At 40.4% G+C, this 23252-nt stretch overlaps 1 protein-coding gene across 1 annotated transcript; it reads right to left on the minus strand.

The window, feature by feature from the left end:
- On the minus strand, positions 1-21909 carry LOC135485720 (homeobox protein six1-like). Its single transcript, XM_064768114.1, has 2 exons — positions 21241-21909; positions 1-6333 (listed from the first exon to the last, which is right to left on the minus strand). Exons 1-2 carry the CDS (start codon positions 21837-21839, stop codon positions 6048-6050), a joined length of 885 nt encoding a protein of 294 aa, XP_064624184.1. The 5' UTR covers positions 21840-21909; the 3' UTR covers positions 1-6047.
- Positions 21910-23252: the final 1343 nt, after the last annotated feature.

Below are 23252 nucleotides of genomic sequence, written 5' to 3' on the forward strand. Positions count from 1 at the left end.
TAATAATTATAATCTATGTATATGTTGAATTTGCATTGTGATTAAAGACACATATAGTGAACAGGCAGACAAATAATTGACATATGTGATACATTTGAAGAATTCATTTGTACAGAATGAGTGTAGAACATTAACATGGATTCTGGAATTAAATTACAGCTAAATATGTCATAACAAGACACTGACCTGCCATAGTATGCTCAAGCGTATGATTGTCCACGACAAAAAGGAAATAAATGACTCCAAGACGAATTATGAAAAGGAATCGGGGTGCAAAATGTACAAGAAAGTGTTGCACACAACACGCTTACTATCAACAATATGTTGATAAACGACATAAGTACTGTACTGTTTATCATTATCAGGCATATACTTATTTGAAGGATAATTGAAACTGGCCGGTGGCGGATTTGTTTTCATGTATATATTATTTACAATTCAAAGCGCAGCCACTGTCTTGAACGTACCAAGTTGGAAAATAATTGGCAGAATGTAAAACTTATTCTGAATGAAGCCAACCGAAAATGGTATGAAGATGTAACACGTAACGGCTGCATATTGCGACATGATTTGGGTATGTGGGTGAGGGGTATGATAGCCAGTTAGACATACGATACCACTCTACAACAAAGTACATACATATCGTGGGCTCAGGGTTAACCAGTTACATCTGCATTTCTGTCAAAAGTGATTTTATTATCTTTACTTAATACACATTTAATGACCTTTATCGTACTAGTAGTTATGCCGGTTGATGTGTAATACACACAAACACTCCTCAAGACTACTGCATTTCCATTGGGTTTTGAATCTTTAATGTTGTTTTTCTCAGAACTACCAACATGTCTGATACAACTAGTTAACCCTGAGCCCACGATATGTCATACATTCTCAAATCTAGTTAGTAAAATAACTATTTCATAATTACATTTGACTACTCTGGTAATTGCTAGGATTGCACCGAATGTGAAATTAGTTATCTAACTATCGAAATAGTAATTCTTAACCATTCTAATGGCGATATTTTACTTTTTAGCTGGTTACTTTCACTACACTTTTTACTAATTTCACAGTCGATGCAAAAGCAATCATCAGAATAGTTGCTTTTACTAATACAGGACGATTTGCTGGGTTGGCCCTCGCTTGCCCGAGCCTTAACAAACATCACTGCCTCATCCTATGTAGTGAATAAAAACTTTAAAAACTTCAAGCCAACATGGCCGATTAATGTAGCCCCACACTCTAAACGCTAGAGAGTTACTTTGGAACTAGATTGGGGGACGTACTAGTCATTCGTCGTAGTCATGATGAAAAATCTGTTCGCGTCGCTACCAGGTGACGATGGTGACGAGATCACGGAACGGTGGCTGAGTTTATTGGCCAAAATAGTTTTTATTAAAATAATGTGCATGTACATTTAATTCCCTAAATCGTACGATATAGATCAGTGGTTTGATAAAAGATTACTGTCAGTTGTTTTTAACGGTTGAATCGCCTTATCGAATTAGTTTTCAAAATCGAGGTTAAAAGAATTAGTTTTTAGCGCCAGTGGCCTCATCAGTGGCGGATTTGCACTTAAAGTTCACGTTCAGTCCCTTGAAATTATCCCGAAGTTGCAGATGGTAGTCACATAGACAATTTATTGAGAATTTGTAACTTAATTGTAAATTGGGCTACACTAAACTTGCATCACTGTCAATTCTTTCAAATTTTGAAAGTGATTTAGTAAATCACTGCAGAGTAGCACGCCATTTTGGCATTTCGAGTACAAAGTCGCTTAAAACAAAGCTAAGCATTTCAACTTGAACTCAGGCGCTCTTATTATTTTTTCTCACAAAAGAAACATTTTCAAATACCCATAGAGCTGTGGAGGTGGTTGACCGTGAAGACGTTGATGTCATCAAGGTTACAGGCTATATGCAAAGGGCAATTATATTTCTGAAACTTTATTCCCTTGCGGTGGATAACTGCCGGTATGAACGCAAAAGAACCAATGCGATGCTCTAAAACAAGTAACGTAGCCTACAAACTGAACAAGATCTGGGAGCGCAGCGATAAAATGACAGCCACATGGCTCTCAAGTTATTTTCAAAGCAAACATAAATCAGCGTGTGTAGGAACATAAAACAGATTCTATTTTTCTTTGTAATTTGGATAACTGTAGACTCAGGTGCGTCAAAGACTATCATAAGACATACGAGATATTTATCTTAGCAAAATCGATACCAATAGGTTATCTTGTAAAGATATCATGCCATGATGAGAATAGGAAAAGGTTCAGAAAGATGAAAGAAAGAGGCATGTTTTGATTTTCAGCAATGTGGCATGTATCTCAATGCAGCTTTTAATGCTGGCATGATATATTTGTATCATTAACTGAAAAAACTTCGGGACACAACATTGTTTGATATCGCTAATCATATATGTCAGTTATGCCTTGCTGTGGCTGCGGTAAATTCCCCAGTATTGCAAATAAAACGCCCAGCAAATAAATGCCCGTACACCGTAAACAAGCGTCCGGCGTCGAATTAGCAGGGAGGTTTCGCAAACGCCAATTTCATTTTTCGAAATCCTGTTTTGATCATTTTTGATGTCAAACTCTTCGATTTTAGGCGTCCTAAGCAATGGCAATTCGGCGCAGGTTTTGCGAAGACTCCGTCATAATGATGTTAAATTCCTAAACGATAACGGCAATGGTGTGAGAGATTTTTTTTTCTTCTCGACCTGGTATTGAAACAATTACATTAATTTGGTAGGCAACTAAAGACGACATGCTTATCAATTGAAGGCGACGGGAACCGCACGTGATACGAAGGCGGTTAGATTGAATTGGATTCACAGCCATAATCTAATATCTTTCTCATTCTCGTTCATTTTCCGTTCTCGAACTAAACCGCACTATGAATCAGTAACACAATTACATGTAACCATCTGCTTATACAGAAATTGTTCATTTCTCGATGTACTGTAATCATCCTCATTAAAAACGACATCTAATACTTGAGGTGCTCCAGTCTGTACAAATTCAATACGAAATGATTGTTCTCTATACAGCTGCGCAGGAACATATATACATAGACTCATCGGCAAAGTACAATAAAGCAGGAGTGTCTGGATTTCCAGGCAAGGATACATGTGTATCTTTGTCGTTTTTTCACATCTGACTTTCTCTCTCACACAAGCCGACCTTTCACCACTGCTGAAATCGCCTTCTCAAAATACGGTTACAGTCACTGCGATAGAATCACCCGAAATGAATGTACTTACAGGTGTCACATCGATAAAAAAACAACAAAAAACGGAAGTGACTGATCTCAATCATTGGTAATTAACAGCATGGGTGCATTGAAAATTCTGAGAGAACTTGGAGCAGAGCTTCTATTATGATGACTTGTATGGTCGTCTGATCGCATACCGAGAATGCAACTAGTTTCTCTTATGACTAGGTATATTTACATTAATTATCAGAAAATCCAATGCATCCCCTCAATAGTTAGTTAACTCTTCGGCATCAATGTCGAAGGAGTTTTTTTTCAGTTAAAAGCAGTTAATAATTTCCTCGTTTAATAAGTTGTATTTTTGCTGAAATGTCACCTGATCAATCCAAACCGAGGAAGGCAGCTCAACAAAGGAGGTCAAGGCTAGGATTGCAAATGCAATAGCAGCGCTTGCAAGACTCAAACAAATGTTGCGTGGCTGTACCATCTCAACTGCGACAAAACTCGGTTTGCTACGCTCACTTGTTCTATCGGTGTTTCTGTACACAGCCGAATCATGAACGCTCAAAGCAGAATATTGAGAAACGTATTGCGGTATTCGAAATGAACTGTTATCGGAAACTGTTACCAATCCATTGGTCTACCTCTACTAGCAATGTGGGGGTAGGGATCTTGTGACTGAACTTATAGGGCCACTTGACACATTATTGACAACTGTGAAGAAAAGAAAGCTCAGGTGGTTCGGTCAAGCCACCCGTGTAAAGGGCTCTCTGGCGAACATTATTCTGCAGGGTACAGTCGAGGAAAAGGGGCAGATTAAAACAATACCGGCTTAGCGATATTAAGGAGTGGACTGGACTGTATACGAACCAAGTAATACGGGCCGCCGAAAACAAATCTCAGTGGCGATTAATTGTGAACACGGCTGTGTTCCCCCCCCCCCCCCACGGCAATTAGGTTAAGGGACTTGATGATGGATGATGATGATGATATCACCTGATGGTAAAATAAGTCGAGTTATAATAATGCTTTAGCACTGATTCAAAGATGGCACCAAATGAAGTATTGATGTTAAAAGGCGAAGGAAAATGGCATGATATGTTGACTTAGTATCTAAGAACCATAAAATTAACCAACCTAGTCATATATATATAAACACCACATTAACAAACTCTTTTCGCTGAATCATGGTTCCAAGATGTTTACTCATAAAACAATATATTTCAGCATAAGTAACTCATCACGAAGAAAATACTAAACTGCAATGAACTGAAGAAAGCACGGTTTCTCATTACCTAATGGTGGAAAAGTAAACTAAATGATAATGTAATAATGCAGACTATTATCTCGTTTATAGTAATGTCTATATGCCCGGTTTGGGAGCAACTTACTATTGTGTGGAAATCTTTTCGGTTATGATACATGTATGTGAGCACTTTTATATTATCAAATTATTTACATCCCCTCAAAAGCCTTAGGCGTAACCAGATGGGGGGGGGGGGGGGGGTCAATGATTCAAACACCTCCCCTTTTTTCAAGATATACCTTGAAGCAATCATGATAGGATCCTAATCTTAACATGCGTAACCAGATGTTGTAATAAAGAGTGTAAACGACCAACCCCTAAGTGAGTCCGTAAGCTGAACTTCATTTTCGAAATCGATGAATCGTCCTGTTTTCTTTTCTGGAAAATTAAATCATCTCTGGACACTTTGGCTACGTCCATGAAAGCTGTCGCTATTTCAAGAACTAAAACTTTTCCATGATCTGGCTGGAAGTCTATCATCGAAAAGCAAATCTTTGCCTGCGAAAGGCTAGAATAGATGTTAAAAAAGCGATTTACTGGCCAACGCTCCTTGAAATTCGGAGCCTTTGAAACGTTTAAAGTACCTGGCGATTGATGAGTAACACTGAGACTCCCCGCTGAGTTAAAAACACCAATCGAAGAACGTAATTACAGTTTTCTGTTCGGCTCTCATCACTATCGTAAAAGCCATGTTATCTGTCCATCACTAGAAAGCCACAAAAAGTTCTGTCCATCAACTTCTGTTCACCGGCAGCAGACGAATATCGTTGCACTCCCTTAGGGAATTTGCTCCAAGGGTACGTACGCTATAGGGTATCTCACTTAACCTTCCTTATAAGCGGTCAATAATCATACCTATGGCTTCAAGCAATCCACGACCGTGTTCATTTACCCAGAGTCTTTCAAATGAAGTTATTTGAAAGTCTCTTGACTTACCCAAGAGGGGGAGGTTTAAGTATAAACGCTTTTTGCATTGGTCAATGCAGCTCTCAAAACAGCCAAAAGCATCCCTGGCGCATTGTGAGAAGGATTGCGTATCTGTGACAACGAACGTGTACGTAGCCATTTACGTGCAATTACATGAAATTCTCGAAAGGGAATGATAACAGTTCTCCGCTTTATGACCTCAGGGAGATGTCGTAATAACAGTCACTACGATACACTCATATTCAAGTTCGTAACTTAAGCCAAAACTTTAGGGTACCACAGTATATACCAAAAGTAATTGAATGAATACGTAAATGGACACGTTCATGTTCACGTCAGACTTATCAAGCTCCATTGTTAAGATTCCTCTTGGGCCAGGGACCTGCAACCGGGGTTAAGTTAAAAAAACGAGCCGTTTAAAACAGCCCGAATTTTCAGTCAAATCAAGAATAGTGATGGTCTGAAGGTTTAAATCATGACCTCTTATTGTTTGCCTGTACTCGTACGGACCCTATGAACACATCTACTATACGACCAGAATTGTTTTTCCTAGGCTAATTTAGAGTCCAGCCCGGTGTTAGACTAGGCGATAGTTGTCAAAGGGACCTTTGGTACTCTGGGAGCATATTCCCCGGATCATTCCGACCAACCCCAGAGAGGTTGGTCGCCGTAGAGTTCTGTTGTCCCGATCCCGCCATATTGATGGCATTATTGGTGACGGACGTCGCCGTAACACCGAAGTCCGCATATCCACCTTGATTGTTATGGTTGTGGTCGTCCTCCATCTTTGGTTTCATTTCATTCATAAAAGGTTTCTCGTCTCCGCCGTCCGAATCTTGCAACAAGCTGTTGTGGCCCGGTGTTAGGGAAGGGTTGACTTCTCTGGAAGTATAGAAAGGAGGAAGAGTTGAAAAAAGTGAATACCAATGATAGGTACATGATGTCAAATGTGGTTCCTTTACAGTTTACGCTTCACTGGTCCGATCTGAAAAAAGTAACTCGCAGTGCAGATTTAACGCCAATGAGATATATGGATTAGCCAAGAAAAGGGTTATGGTGTCCATGAAGCGATGAAAGAATTTGATCATCGGTGAAAACCTTGAAAGCGTTTCACCTCTGTGACCTTGAAAATTAGTTCAGGTTCAAAATGCTTCCAGCACAATGTTAAGTTTGTTCAGACCAATTAATTTACAACATTCATTTGAAGATCACACCTGTAGTCATGCAGTCATTTCCGAAGTATCCACGGTTAAATTCTAGTTCTGGCTATTAGGCTATAGCATTCATGATAAATTGACAAAATAAGGCTTTGAAAGATGGCCGCCTAAAGCACAAAAAGGTCGAATTGCGGCGATGATACTTCGTATGTCAATCATGTTGTCATTAGGAATCAACACACCAAGTATGTTTCAACTTTCTATACTTAATGGTAAACAAAAATGATTTCACCATTGTTGACGGACGGACGACAAGACAGCGCAAATCCCGAACTACGTACGGGCAACAGACATTACGTGATGACCTAAGCTTACCGACGAGAGCTAAATTGTTATGATCTGGCGAATTCTGTAAGCAAAGTGATAATTACTAGAGAACGGTGTGACAGGTATTTGAACACCAGGTTTCTAAAGGTCCTGATATAGCAATATAGACTGGCATGACACCTTCGTTATTAGTGTCCGTACTTAGGAGATGTATTAAAAGCAGCAATTCTCCCGATGTTCAGTCGGTAAGCCATTCTCGAGTTTAGATATGCGAGATCTGAAATGTTACCGCTTTTCTGAATGGCTTAGTATGCACTAACGGCTTTATTAAGAGCAATGTTACCCAGCTGTCGGCTGCCCCGTCACCTCCTATTCTACATAAGTAGTTTCCATCAACAAATAGCACAAAAAAGTAAAAATTCAAAATTTGACTGAATTATCGCGCTTTTCTGATGTTGACACCGATTTGATCCGAGCTAGCACTCCATGCATCGACCCTTTCCACGTGGAACGATGCTCTAGTAAGGCGTTTCCTAGTGTGACGTCTTGGTGCTGATATCGACTTTTCCGACGTCACGCTGATGGCACTTGGTTATCCTGCTACTGTGACGATAAATTGAAATGACGTTACGTCTTAATATCGGGGTAACGTGAATTTAGATCTCGGTGTACACTCACGTAGCGCCAAAGGTCTTTCGCGCCAGGACTTGCCTGTACTCAAAATAACGAATACTAACGTGTTTTTCTACTATCTCAATGCTGAAACAGAATCTGAAAAGCATCAAACACGTTCAGAAAAATAGTTTACCGATGAACCAGAAGAAGAACAAACATACTGCAATAAAAAGCCGGCCATTCCTTAATCTTTTTCTTTATGATGGTGTGCTAATTAAAAGGCCTAAACCTCATTTTACGGAATCATTCTCAGTTCTATTGGCAACTCTTTTGTCCCACCCTGTTTCATGTGTTTTTTCGCGATTGCCAGAACATAGGCTTGTCCAAAAATTCATAGACCTGGCTACAATAGCGCAGTGTATTCAGTCTGCGAGTCATCTTGTTTTGTATAGGATTATCGAAGATTGGATATCAGACAGAGACATTGATACTGTGAGCTATTTACATTGATAATGGAGTAGCATTCGGGTGCACTGCAGTCATATAAGAAACACTCGGCGGGTCTCAACCACAGACATAATGGCATACAAACCATACGTTTTATCATTGAATTACAGTTGGTTATCTATATAACGATATACTCTATGCAATTTTATTGACGAACGTTTTCATATTGATATACTCCATATACAGTGCATCTTTACAGTTATATTCTAAATTCCTAATTGGACCTTTGCATAAGACGAAGTTGTTATCCAAATGATAGGCCATTACCACACTCAATAAGACTTCATTTCCGCCTAATGCACAGGTCTCATCCGGAATTTAAAACAATATTACGCATGTATACACGTCCTTTATCAATAGTGAGTTTTCGCAAATCCCCGAAATTCCAACGCAAACGCCTGTCCCGTTGTTCGACATCGTGTTCAGGAGTTTGAACAATGGGAGAAGCATACGCATTGGCGTTTCGGGGATCAGCGAAAACTTACTAATGTGAAAATCTTCGTCAGTTCGGGTGAATTGAAGTTGTCATTAGACGGCCGTATGTCATTCACTCTCAACGATGGTTGTTAATGACGCGCAACCTTTGTATTTGCAACTTCGTTTGGTAGCTAAAAAATTAGTTCCGGCTAATATTGTACAAATATGAAAGCAGGGAATATAACTCCAGCTTAATTTCTCACAGCATGGACCAAAAACTGAGTTAAACCTTGAAGAATAATGAGCATAAGAAGGTCTTAATATGCACTGAACTTAACGGACACGTCAGGCCAACGCAATTATTATTACGATAACTGATATAATCAACAAGAATTTATCAAAACTGGCGGTCAATCATCACTTATTATAATTTTAAACATACATTTAGATATATTTAGATACAGATCTGTCGAAAATGTGTTTACATAAAGGAAATATTACCTAACTGTGACTTTTTTTGTTCTCGCTATACTAAATTAGTTTGTAATTTCATAACTTCATAACTTCATGTTACAAATCTAAATTGTTGACCACTAATGCCACAGATGCACGGTGTTGTTATAATGAGTGGCATAGAAACAGAAATTGTAATACAGATCTTGCAAACTACTCCTCGTTTTATTGGATAACTTAGACATCGCCAGCTACTTCGTCCGATGATATGGATGCAGTTTCTCATCAAAAGTAAACACCCCAGCTTCTCAGATGTCATTTAAGTGGATGACATATATTGGAATAGCCAAATATAGCGAGAGCTATTACGATTTATGTTGGTTTTGCAAATTGATTTCAGTAGATGAGCTCGGAGAGAAATTAGACAATCAAAGAAAGCTAACCTCTTCTGCGTCTTAATATTCATGATGTAAGATAATACTGTTGATATTGCCATCGATGACATAATTTCGTTTAGTGACGGCAAAATGTTATACAAAGGCCAGATGTGCACTTGAAAATGTCAAAATCATCCGTAAATAAATATCCACATTGTATTGATTTTTTGTAATGCGAAAAAAGGATGGATGTATCGCATCCCTATCAGAGCCTCCGGGTCCAGTGAAAACTCTCACCATAACCAGCACCACCCAAATCGTCCAACATAACAACAACCCACTATAATCCCAACCAATGTTACGGCAAATATAGCCACTTCAACCGTTTAAGGTGATGATTTAGCTCACTAAGCCAGTCAATGTGAGACATCACGCCATTCACGTCTGCTAATCCAATTGTTCGTCTGCTTACGTCGCCGCCATTTTCCCCGAGGGACCACGTTCTCAAGGGGATGATAATTGACCATCATGCACGCTGATTTTAACGCTGTAATATGGTGATGGTGCGGTTTGATGAGATAAGTGGAAACATTAAATGGCCATTTATAGGTGTTAACCCACTCCTATAGGGAGGGGGAGAGAAGCACCAGCCCTGTGCTAAATATTATATATTCCTAAGACTTTGAAGAAGAAATGGTATTGCCGAAAGGTAGACGCAACAAAAAATGTTGGTTGTCCCACAAAAACTGGTGTTTTCATATACATTGTACTTTCCTTCTGATATTGTTTCAAAGAAAGGCTACGATTCAACTCATCTCACAATCATTGCTGCAACTGGTTTCCAAATTTTCAAAACTACTTCTGCTGTGAAATGCAGTGCACGCGTGTACACTGTAGACGTGTGCCCTCTTGCCAACATTGAAAGACGTGGGCATTGTGGATAGTAATTCTCGATATAGAACGTCAATTGAGTGCTCCTAAGTTATATTATCAGAACAATCATCTTTGTTTGAAATAAAAGTATCTTAAATACTTCATCAGCGTCAAATGGTTTTTTGCCCAAAGCATGCACCCAGTAGGAGTTTTAGCGATTTAGAATGCCCTTAGAGGTTTTCACAATCTCAAAAGCGATTTGGCGTTCGGGGTTTTTCATTTTTAGCAAAAAATCCTCTACGGGATGCATATTTATTATATATCACTCAATTTTTTTTTCAGAATCTCAAAAATCGTTATTTCTAAGAGTGGACAAAATCTTTCAAAGACGGCCGTGATACTTTTCACTTTCAAAGCAATGTGATATCGAATCCGGCTTCGGACACTGGCCATTTTCAAGCTGTTGCCGACAAGATCGGTCATGTCCATTTCGAGTCGACTCTTTTTCAGCAGGGAAACTCGAGTGGGTTAAATCAGAAGGCCGCGAAAGATGTTGCAGAACAGCATATGTTTCATTTCTTTCTCCATCAAAAACTGGGTGAGAATTCCTGCATGAAATTTGATGAGAGGCTTCTAGGGTCACGCCTCACGAGCGGGTGAACGATACCAAGATTGCACAGGTGGCGTATGTTATAGCATCGGACCATGACGCGAATGCCTCATCGCTAGCCAAGTGAAGACAAATTAGATTGAGGAAAAAAACTGTTTCTTGGGAAAACATTCAGCCTAGCTGTCAGTTTGAAATGTTAAAGCTTGTGCTAATTTCATATTTAAATCTCCTTTGTGCTCTTATCTTAACGTGCTTAAAACAAAGATTTCTCACTTTATATGTTTTAAAAAATACAATCATGGACTTTCTTCCCCCCAAGAAGAGTTTTGAAGGCATTATTCTAGGCGTCAGTATAGGAGGGCAGCACACTTAAAGAAATGCTGCCAGAACCTTTATAGGCTATGCCAGCCCCTATTTTAAGCTTGGAAACATGTTCTGATAAAGGACATCCAGCCCCCTGACAACATTACGGCATGAACTGCTTTCACTACGACGAAAACGAATGACAAACGAATATTTTCTACTACTGCAAAAGGAACATACATGTAATATGCATCTGCATCCAAGGTGAGCCTACTCACAGGTAACATGAGTTCTGCAATGTCGGTTTTGTCATAATTCAATGTTTCAATTAAAAAAGACCGCTTGTGAGGAAAACCATAATGCAGTAGAACCAATATTTAAGGATATCTCGGGATTGACATGTCCTCTCATAAATGAAGAGGTGTCATATTAAGTAGAAAGGTAAAATTGGAAAGTAACAACGAATTTGAAACGTGTCTGTCCTTGATAAAGAGAGGGTGTCCTTAATAGAGACGTGTCCGCTAAGGGAGTTTCCACTGGACATTATTTACATTCCCGTGAGACGCCTTTTGCGAACCAAGAGAGTAATCCGACACCGTCAAGACTAACACAGTCGGCTTCTTGATTGACATCCCCAACTCTCCCACCAGGTGCCTCGACTTAGTTAGCCTTATTGCATTTTCATCAAACCATTTACACTTCGTTCCAAAATCAACCAATTTCACCCCTGATGAGCGTCAATTAAATCCCCATTCCAAACCCTTTGTGTCGTGCACGATGGGAGCGAGATAGGCATCAAATACAAATATAATAGTCGAAACACAATGAAACAGTGGCATCAGTTAGAGACACGATGATAACATTTCACTCTCACTCTCATCCTTTTAAATTCCTTCTGTGCTGCTTAAATGCATAATTTTCGTACGGCATCCGTGGTAAGCATTGTTGTTATCACGGACGACCTCATACGTACCCCAGGCCAGGATTGGGGGAATCAGTACGGAATCTGATGCATCCTGCATCCATTTTAGGCTGTGGAGCTACGGTAGTCTCTTATCATACAAATAACAGGCTATTATTAAGGCAGTCTTTTTCATTTTTGAGCCTTAATCCTACCCCTAACCCTTACCCGGCCCCTAATTCAAACACTTATCCTAACCCCATAATTCCCAGTTTGATCCATGAAATTCCGTACATTGGCACCATAAGAATAGCAACTTTATTCATTTTGATACAAATGAATTACTGCCCTGGCACTGTCATTGCAGGAGAGGAGTCCTGAGCGAGAGGATTTTTGTGTGTTGACAGGTATCGGATTTACCAACACAACATAGAGCAAGCCCCAATAAGCGGCAAAAAGAACGGTTTAGCGTGGTTTTGGTGAGACAAAGTGCATTTGTCAGCAAAATCGTTGATAGAATGACCAGGTCGAAAAGCCAGACAAGATTCTTAACAAGATCTTACCAGAATTAGAATATGGGAAAGAATGGACATGCAAGTGTAGGCCTACATGTACAAGAAACTAAATAAAATATATAAAATCTTAACCCGGTGTAAAAGAAATGCAAGTTCCCCGGAATCTAAGTCCGGTCGTTTTGTTAAAGTGAATAGAGTCGCCGAGTTCCTTTGTTGAAGATTATGTGGCTAACCCTAACCAAACCATTAACCACATTCGTTGACAGTACACATCAATTGTATGGGGTCCTGCATTCCTAGGACGTCCATTCCTTTCACGCTTGGCCAACGTTTTGTCCAATTTTCAAATTTAACAGCGTATAGTATCAGACATATTTGTACTTTGTAAATCAATGTTTTCGAAATGCAAGCATAGGTTCGGCGGAGTTGCCCGCACAACTACGTTTAATAAAGGGTAATCTTGGGGACTGCATCCTCTTGACAACGCAACAGCAATTATTTTGGAAACGTCTGCACTATAGATCAACAGTCTTTCCCGTAATTTGTAGACCAATCGGTGTGGGTAGGGGCAGGTTTCTATCAAATCAACACACAAAATGGCTTACTATCCAAACTTCAGGGCGCTGTATGAAATAAACTACATTTCCGTAAAGTACAACCCGACCTACCGCAATTCACTCTAATTTGCTACGAATTGCAATATTTAACTTTCCGGGGAAGTGACCTGGAACATTGCCTCGTCTTGGGTTAATTACCTGCAAATTAGATTAAAATCTAAATGCTCCAGATGAAGGGCATACAACTTGCTTGATGATATTTATGGTTTTGCAGTTATTTGATTGTCGGGCATGTCGGGATATCCCTGATTTGAAATGGAGTGAACAAGTCTCGACGAATAAATCGAGTTCGAGTCATCCTAATTATCAATTTCAGCGACTATGGTTCAACAGTCCGACAGATGTCACCACGAGCAGGTGCACGCCGACCCTACGGTTTTTAGACCACCATTGATTTTTAAGCCCTTTCGCAGGTATTTGTTTGTCTAAGTTTGACCGCGTGGGGGTGTGAATCTGAAATTTGGATATTCCGGACAGTCGGGCGAGTAAATGGTAAAATTTGAACTGGTATTTATTTGTTCACGGAAATTTTAAGATAATCTGACAGATTGGTACACTGATGATATTTCGACCCGTTTAAGCAAACTGACAGAAAAATCTCCTCATTAGCAAAAATCAAAATTAATTTTTTCATCAAACAATTTCTTTAATGTATCTGTAGACTTGGCCACAGCAAATATATTTTTATTACCTGTTTAATTAGTTAAAAACATACTGGATCCACTCACCAATAACATCCCAAGCCCGACCATACCAGATTTCTACCACCGCCTCGATGGGTAGAGCCTAAATAATCGGGAGTAGTAGGCAAAAGAGGTGGGATATCTTGTCTTCGTTTCTTCCATTATCGGTCTTTAATCGTAACATGAAAAGTTCCGCTGTAGAGTCGTGACTATTCACGACGATTACGTTCCTAACGCTTGAATAGATATCCCACCCCTGGCTGCGAAAGGCCTGCTGTGCTCGGCTGTTTAGACACTACCTATCGAGGCGGTGATACAAATCGGGTATTGTCGGGCTGTGGATCTTACTGGTGAGTGGATCCAGTATGTGTCTAACTGATAGGTCTGGATCCTACAACGTATGAATATTCAACGGTGGTCTTCTTTTCTACTCCGAATGCCCGCTAGTCCGAAGAACCGCTTGTCCGAAAAGTACACTATAAGATTCATTCTGGAAAAGATCCCACTATTCTGATTATCCGCTGGTCTGAAATCAGGGAACGAGACCCGCTAGTCCGAAATAAAAAATTAGACCTGCTAGTCCGAAATCAGGAAAAAGACCCGCTAGTCCGAAATGGAAAATAAACCCGCTATTCCGAACGACCATGAAATTACAGGGTGACCCATAACATATTTCGCAACACTGATCAAAGCGCCATCATTAACAAAAATATCTCTTCATGTTTGTTGTTAGTCGCAGCTTCAGGTTGGCCCTATAAAATTCAAAAAAATCTCGCACACCGTCATTTGAAATAATTGTCATGACTAATGAATATTTCATGGTGAGAAAGCTGGCTTAGCATAATATAACATTGAGGATCACACGTTTTACGGGGTGTTTTTTTCATTTTCGGACTACATGTAGATGTAGCGGGCCTTTTTTCGGACGAGCGGCCCTTTTCGGGAGCCGCTGACCTAAGCTTTAAGCTTTTTTTATAATTGACGCATAGCCTGGCCGTTTCGTTTTGGACTTTTGTGGATGAGGCCTACATGCCTAAATAAGCTAATGAATTATACACGGACTGGTCTGACATTGATTCTAAAATCTCACAATGTCTAGCACGGTGTTGATGCGAATAACTCAGTTTGAGAGAGAATGAAGTATGTCTATTGGAAATCTTAAAGGCGTTTTGACATTTTCCTTTTTATTACAGTGTACATTGTGACCGTGTATGAGTCTTGGTAGTCTACAGTAAACTATATGTAGCATTATTTTTTTTCGTACGGTGATAAGTACTAACACGCTGTGCATTGCAGTGTTGGGGATTCCCCTTCCCCAGTTTCAACCTCGGGCTTGGTGAGTTTTAGTCAGTGTTTTACCCCTTTTATCTCTCTTCAGCCATCATCAGCCTCATTAGCTGCGACCCTTGAAGCGAACGGGCTTTTTTCATTTTCGTACTACGACCTTCCGACTGGCGGGCCTTCGAACTTTAGCGGCCTGTAACCGTCTTGTTCACCACCCTCTTCAGATGGCCCACCTGACAGGTGCCTGATAAATTTGTAGCCAGGGCAGGATCGACCATAAAATGGCAAGCGCAACAATAATGGGTATGAGAATAACTGGCCCAGGGAAGAGCTCTTGAGCTGGCTCTTCATCGTGGGTTCAGTGCCAATGCAAACACTGGACTCGTACCGTTCTAGGTAGAGCGAAAAGCGATTCCCAGTCATGTCTATCCACTGTTGGGCCCATAACCGCTCAAAAGCGGTGCAGCTGTTTGGCTGCGAATGATTCGTATATTTTATAGGTATATCGGGATACACTTGACGGTGCAAGTGGTAACACGAGATCGAAATTCGAAACAAAGCTGCATTCAACGAGTTAACGCATGGGCCTGTGAAGTCATGGTTGCCATCTAGGGATTGAAATTGAATATGATCAAGTGCTGGCTGCAATCGAATGTGTACATGGCCTACCATACAACTTCCCGGCGTCCGTTAGTACCGATCAATACAATTGTCCCCGATTCATTTTGCATGACCGCGAAGTGAGCAACAAACATTCATATTGAGGCGACAAGCTTTTCGTTATCACCGTGGTGATTCAAAATCTACTGTACGAGGCGTAAAACGTAAAAAACGCACTACGTAAAAAGAACTTCACTGAACCTTGTTTTGTCTCCTTATTGGGCACTAGACGACCAGTCTTTCTCAAAACATTTATGCACATACACATTGGTTGGTACTGCTTCTGCAAGTGTCGTAACCAGCATGCTTTCATTGATTAGGATAATAACGTCTTTGATGATACATATACGAAAAACCTTCATATTTTTACCAGTCCCACCGATCATTTCGACAAATTTTAAAGCATCAAATAAACCAATTATATTCATAAAACATGCAATGGAGCCATGGAAAAATGACTGCAATTTAACCAATCGGCGCCAGCATTCCAACCACAATCGTCCTTTCGTCATGGCTACGCCTCATATCGCAGCGACTAAAAATCACTTGCTTGCTTGAACCACACACGATGAGATAACAGGAAGAAAACGTGACTGACAATATGGTTTAAGAAGCCATTGCCCATACATGTAGGCAGTTAAGTAAATCCACTCTATTTCAATTCCAAAGGCAAAGGGGCGGCCCTTGAGCCCTCATAATGCCGCTGACAGAAATTACTTGTAATTGTATCATTTTAAACGCGCTGCGGCTTTTGATGATGTTGGACTCGTAGATGACAAATAAATCTGATAAGACCATCATAAGAATGTGGTTGACGAGCCCCAAGGCGATCGACAAAACCCTCGGCAACCATTTAATCAGCATACATTATTATGCTCATTTTTACCTCTGAATATGTCGCGAAAGATCGAGTGAAATTGATGATGTGGAACCTAGGAGGATAGTTCTTCCATCATGTCCCTACATGCTAGAGATCGGAGTTTGAGGAGAAACATAATCAAAATTGTCATCATCAAGATCATCATTACCGGCGTCTTAACCCTATTGGACTTTTGCCAGAGGTGAGGAGTCCGAATAGGCTACTGTCCACCTATGTGGGTGCTTTTATTTGCCCTGGCATAGACACATGAGCAAGGGACCACGGTCGTTTTAAGTCTCATCCTACAGACCCTAGAATATTCATACGTGTATGATGGTTCACCCAGGCATCCAATCATTGGTTCTCCCCGGGGTCGAACCCGGGCCTTTTTGGGTGTAGCAGTATTTACCACTAGGCTGTGATCGAAGCTCCTTAGAAAGGGATTTTATAATGAATCGTCAAGCGTATATTGACATGACATTGTGCGAACTGATTGACATGACTCTTTTTTGGGTAATGTTATGTGACGTTTGGAAGTCTGCAAAGAAGACTTTTCTTTCATTGGTGGATTACTAGTATTATTCATGTCGAGATGAATTGCATTGATGTGGCGAGTCCGCATGGCATGTTCAAAGGAGGAGTTTCAGTAGGACGAAGCGAGCTACAAGCCGCTTCTTTGGTGACCGGCAGCAATTGTTACTATCTTAAAGAATTAATAAGGAATATTCTTCATTTGGTCATAGTAATTTGAAATAGGGTCGGAGAGAAAGACACGTAAGGCATAAGGCAGCATCCACACTGTCAGAGCGACGATTTCTGGTAATTCTAATAAATGCAGCGGTCTCTGTAACAAATCGGATCACCAAATCTCCCTATCTTTTCCGCACACAACATTTTATTAGCGTACTTGGTAAACATTTTTTCCAGTTTTTAATTACCAACGTTCGTAATTATGCTGGCAGTTGAACCTATCCGATGACATTAGATATATTTTAGATTGATCCAATTATATTTGGGTAAGTGTTTCGATAGAATCCACAAGATAACTTCTATCCCCGTTATGCTTGCACGATTGTTTCGTTTAGGAAATGCGACCGCATTAATTTGGGTTAACATAATATTTCTTTGCGAATACCACAGTCTTCTCTGCTTCCGTAGTTTGACTCCTGCCACTTATAAAACATGGAAAGGAGGATCATACTGTTTACCATGATACCAAAGACGGTTATGATCAGTTTCCATTGTGGTCGTATTGCCAGTAATATTCTTGCCTTTTTAGATTTTTTAAAGGATTTTCGAAATCTGGCTTTCAAGAAATCGAACTCCGTCGCTTCACACACCCATGCTCAAATAACTGAATTCCTCACGCAGTGTGGTCAGTTGAACCAATAACGGACTTCGGAATATTTTTCAAAGCAACGTGTCAACCGAGCAGTTTTTCCCGCGTTTGCTGGCGGTTCCCGCTGCACCGGAAGCCATTGAAAACTTTGGCCAGAAAAGAAACCGGAGGTCCTGGTTGGAACCATCATTTTCATCCCGAGACTTTTGACGACCCTGTAAGTCAGTCATGTCCTGTCCGCAACCATTTGGGGGGGGGGGGGGGGGGGGGGTATTTTCCCATCAGTCCATTTAGGGATATTTCAGTTTTTTTATGACGGAGTCTGACATGATTTGTCGGTTGGTATCGCCATCACTTGAACGAGTCAACTTGTATAAATCAATTTTTCCCCGACATTTTTACTTGGATAATGGACTTCTGATTGGAAAAAATAACTTGGTTTGGAGAAATCAAAGCTATTAATATTTAGTGACCAGGAGGCAAGTCAGTGCTGTGTATAATGTTGTATAACCGTTGGTAAAACGGCAGCTTAACAATAATTCGAAATTCCAGAGCTAAGAATAGGTTAAACGGTATTATTACGTAATCACAAGTGGTGAATTCATGGGTAATCCTAATCAAAAGATAATGGAATCCAACCGTAACAAGAAACATATTATATATTATCTATGCCACTAGTCTGTTTGAGGTTAATTGAAGGCACAGCATCCATTTGACATGTGTTTGAAATGTGTAATTAGACCAAAACCTAAATTGGTTTCTATTGTTTGACACACAGTTCATTTTGTAGTGTCAACCTGTTCCAACCTCTAGATTTGAAGTGGACTGATGTGGTGGGCATACACTATTATTCATCAATATTTCTGAAATAGTTCCCCTATAGTTTTCATCAAATCAAACCACAAAACCACTGCTGAAATGGTCCCTTCAGATTATAACCTAAATTCTATTGACTCATGACAAAATCCCCGGTCTGCAGACATTTTTCTGCCCGCCGTGTCAGCGCCAGCACCTGGCAGCCCAACGCAGCATATCGTACATCCTTTGTTTGTAAAATAGAGGTGACAGGCAACTGAATGCAGAAATGCAGGGACTGTTGAGATTTTAATCTCCGTTAAATCATGGACAGGAAAACACCTTTTAGAAGACCGATGATACAGTTTTTTGTTTCTGTTCTCGTTTGAATGAGCCCCCCCCCCCCGCCCCTTCTGACCTTCTGTACCTAGGCCTGAACGAAGTTAAATGACTGCTTGATAGGAGCAGCAGGGATAATAGATAAACAAAGAAAAACAACCTTATTCCAAAATTACCTTATACTGGTTATCAAAGTTCATTCACTTTCTACAACGATTGCCTCTTCGGAAATGGGTCATTCTGCGATAGATTCAATGACAGTCGGCCGATTATGTAAAGGCATACCTGGCGAGAAAGTCAACACAGGCTGCAATGAACAAAGTGACACTCTGTTGCCATACAACTGAGCAGAAGTCTAAGGTCATTCCCCCGTGGGGAAGGATTTGTACATTTCACTTCTGGAGCAGAGACCAGCCGCTGAGAGCGACAGGGGGCATCCGGAGAGACGGGAAATAAGTGAAAACGGATCCGAATCGGCGCCTGTTATGCTATTTCACATATAAATAGTCACAGCTTATACGGACAAGACGGAGTTCTGAAGGCCAGAGATTCGCGCACAACATCAAATTTGATTTGCTGATGGAGGATTCCTAGAGTAATCAGTCTCTTAATCCTCACCCAAGTGCAGAAAGATGAACACTGGGTCGACCATGATTGATAGATTTCCCAAGACAATTGATTATCTACTAACTACGAATGAGAATACCCGTATGAGCCTGTCTCGTCTCCAAAGAAATCTAACCTTTTTACGACTATATCCATTGTTGCTGATGTGAAAGTGGTAATATGCATTTAATTATACTGCAATGATTCGACTCATAAAATGCGCCCGAGTACACAGTACATGATATGATAATTTTCGGGAGACCAACAGACGTATTTCCAATTCATCAAAGAGAATGAACACTTACTGTCACCGACTTTCTCCAAAAAACTGTCAGATAACAATAGATCTACGCGTATTTTAAACTTTTAAATGATTAGTTATGAACAAAAAGTCGAGTAAAGTGACGTTTGGCCGACAATAATTACCGATGCAATCAGTGCCTTCATGCAATTGTCACTGTAAATTCCAAATGGCTGTTATTCATGCTGATGCTAAGTAACACTAAACTAACTGAATTCCAATTTAAAATCTATGGTTTGAAATCTAATGGTTTGAGATTGAGTTTGTGTTTTTAAATGCGTCGGCAACTACCAAAAATGCGCCGGGACGATGAGCTGCTGGCATGACTGCAGACGTTCCTATCTATCGTCTGTTATGGCTGGGCCATGACAACTACTGAAGTTGCAAGTCCCTGCCCCGAGAGTCTGATTCTGTTCTCAGAATAGAAATTCATATCCGAAATAAGGCAAAATAAATCTTTCAGGTGATTTTGACATTTAGAGCAATACATACTGGGTTTTCTCGACATTAAATTTTTGTAGTTGCCTCCATGAGGGCAGTCCTCGTTATTAATTTTGACTATGTCTAACGGTTTAACGGGTTAGTGTTTTTATTTAGCGTTTATTGCAAATGTTTAGGTTTTGAGCATGAATGGAATTTAGCAGAAAAGCAGCGGACATGCCATCATGTTGAATGGGTTTCCCCGTTCATTTTCATGGATTTTATCATCAGTTGACGTCAGTTTTGTACCACATAGGCCCCTATATATTAAGACTTTTTTTACAGCCAGCGACAGATAAATTGATACGCGTTTTTGTCGACCTGACTATCGATGTTCATAGATAGTACTGCCGACTAATATCAGTTAAGTTTTTTAAGGATAATTAAATGCAGAGTAGATTTTTCTTATAATATCCAGGCAAACGAGTGATTAATCTTTCATTCATTTAATTTAGACAACCATACTTTTATTGTATAGGATCACCATAACGTATCGATCATGACTGTATATACTATTTTGTTTAGACGTTCAATGGTCTGCGGTGGAAATGGAGTTACTAACATACGATGGCATTTTCGAGTTGGAGTGGTATGTACATGCAGCTGCGGCTCATATCTCACTTGTGAAATCAACAGCGAGATGTAAATCATAACATTACGATGGAAACAACACAAAGATGACTGAGTGATTAAGAATGAGTAAGAGTGATGAATGAGACACGCGTGAACATGCCTCAAACAAAGAAACTTCTTGCTCATTCAGAGACTCACCTTTCTTTCTGCTCAGCTGCCCTGTCCCGCTGTCGTCGATTTTTAAACCAATTGCTAACTTGCATGGTAGTGAGTCCGGTTCCTTCCGCTAATTCCCTCTTCTCCCTTGGTGATGGGTATGGATTATGTGCGTACCATTCCTTCAAAACCGTCCGAGACTTCTCCTTGAAACAATAACTCGTCTCCTCACCGTCCCATATTGTCCTTGGGAAAGGGAACTTTCGTCTTACTCGATACTTTCCAACTGCTCCCAAGGGTCTCCCACGTAACTTTTCCGCTTCAATATAATGGGCCTTGAGCCACAACGCCTGAAGCTTTGGATGATTATGCGGCGAAAAATTGTTCGTTTCCAGAATTTTGTATAGTTCCCTAAAGTTTCCTCTGTGGAATGCCACAACTGCTTTTGCTTTGAGAACACTTTCATTCTTATGTAAATGTTCACAGGCCGGTAAGGACCACAGGAACCTCGCTAGGCGCTCTATGTTTCCCCCTTGCTGTAACACCTCGCACACACATGCCACTTGCTCCTGTGTGAAACCAAAGGAGGGAAGCATGGGTGCTGGCGGATTGTAAGGGTTGTGCCCTTGCTCAGTCAGCATATTGAATACAGCCCCGGAGTAAGCCACGGTAGAGCCAACATGCACACCGAATCTCAACTAATAAAACCTCTTCTCAGTTGACTGGAAAAACAAACCTAACATGCGAACCCTCTCGTCTGGTTAAATAACACAGCGACATCAATAGACAAACAGGCGAATGTGATTGGCTGATGGAATTGACCCATGTTGCTTCGCTATTCATGAAGTGCCTTTCATAATTGCTTCCCCTGACAACCACGTCACTCATTGAAACTCGACTCCACCGGAGGTGTCAATTTATCGCTGTTCGCCGTTCTGACGCGAAATCAAGATAAACCTGCCATTTTCCGTTGCTGGTTTACCTTTGGAAATTCAATCTGATGTTTGGAGAGATAAAATTTTTCCAGCTTGATAGCTTCACAGTTCGAATGCCTTGTATAATTGGCAGCTCACCTTAGCATTCAGTCAAGGCGGTATTGTGGTTGTATCATCTGACTTTCAATAACATTTACTGTTCATCCAACTTTCCTGTGTATTATATTAAAAGATATAGGTGTTGTTTAGGTGTTGTTTTTGATAGCATCCATGGTCGTCTATGTTTGCTATCATCGCTTTGACTGCCATTGCAAATGAACTTAGTGTAGGCGTACTCAAACAAAAAAATACTAACGTGCAATACGTGCAATAGCATTGGCAAAAGGAAGCAGACGTGAGGACTTTTTTTTGAAACGCCAACACAAATCATACGCCCTTATCTTATAATTTCATCATGCAAAATATTATATCATATGTTGATGCGTTGCCTGAGCGTACTATCATCATATTGTAGTGAAGTGAGGGCTACCATATTCCAATAATCTCACTCCGAGCCTCAGATTTTCGTATGTCTGGTACTCAATCCAGAGACAACGTACCCCGCGGTAGGGCTTAAACAGTGATAAATATTCAACTCAATGCGTCAAACTTGGCCAGAAAAAAAGATATTCCGGCCAAAGACACGAAGACTCAGAGCAGATGTCGGCCCCTGCTGTGTTAATCTCAGCATTGGCGCAGCCAGAATTGCTTATCTGCTTGTAAGGTTTTAGTTTTCTCTCCCCATCAATCTTACGTTCATACCTGCATATTCACTTCGTTGATGCTGACAGGTGAAAGTTGGTGAAAGTGTCTCATGCCATTGAAAATTATCATCTTTCACGAGACTCCGAACACTTGATAATACCATTGTATTGATTACAACTGCCATGACTGCTCCTATAAAGTCGAACAATACATGTTATAGTATAAACAGGTATATTAAATAGTCCAACTCATTCCATAAATAAGTCTACTACATGTAACATAAATGGATAAATAGATAAGCGAAAAAAAGAAATTATTTCTCGCCTGCATACTGTATCGCGAGCCTTCCGCACCATCTATCGATTTTAGGTCGCA

The sequence above is a fragment of the Lineus longissimus genome, chromosome 3 (genome assembly GCF_910592395.1).
Source record: "Lineus longissimus chromosome 3, tnLinLong1.2, whole genome shotgun sequence".
NCBI lineage: Eukaryota > Metazoa > Nemertea > Pilidiophora > Heteronemertea > Lineidae > Lineus > Lineus longissimus.

Excerpts from the sequence above, each read along its gene's own strand:
- LOC135485720 (XM_064768114.1), bottom strand. The coding sequence starts at position 21,839 with ATGCTGACTGAGCAAGGGCACAACCCTTACAATCCGCCAGCACCCATG. Across the intron at positions 6,334-21,240 it reads GCAGCTGAGCAGAAAGAAAG|AGAAGTCAACCCTTCCCTAA; the intron begins GTGAGTCTCTGA and ends CTATACTTCCAG.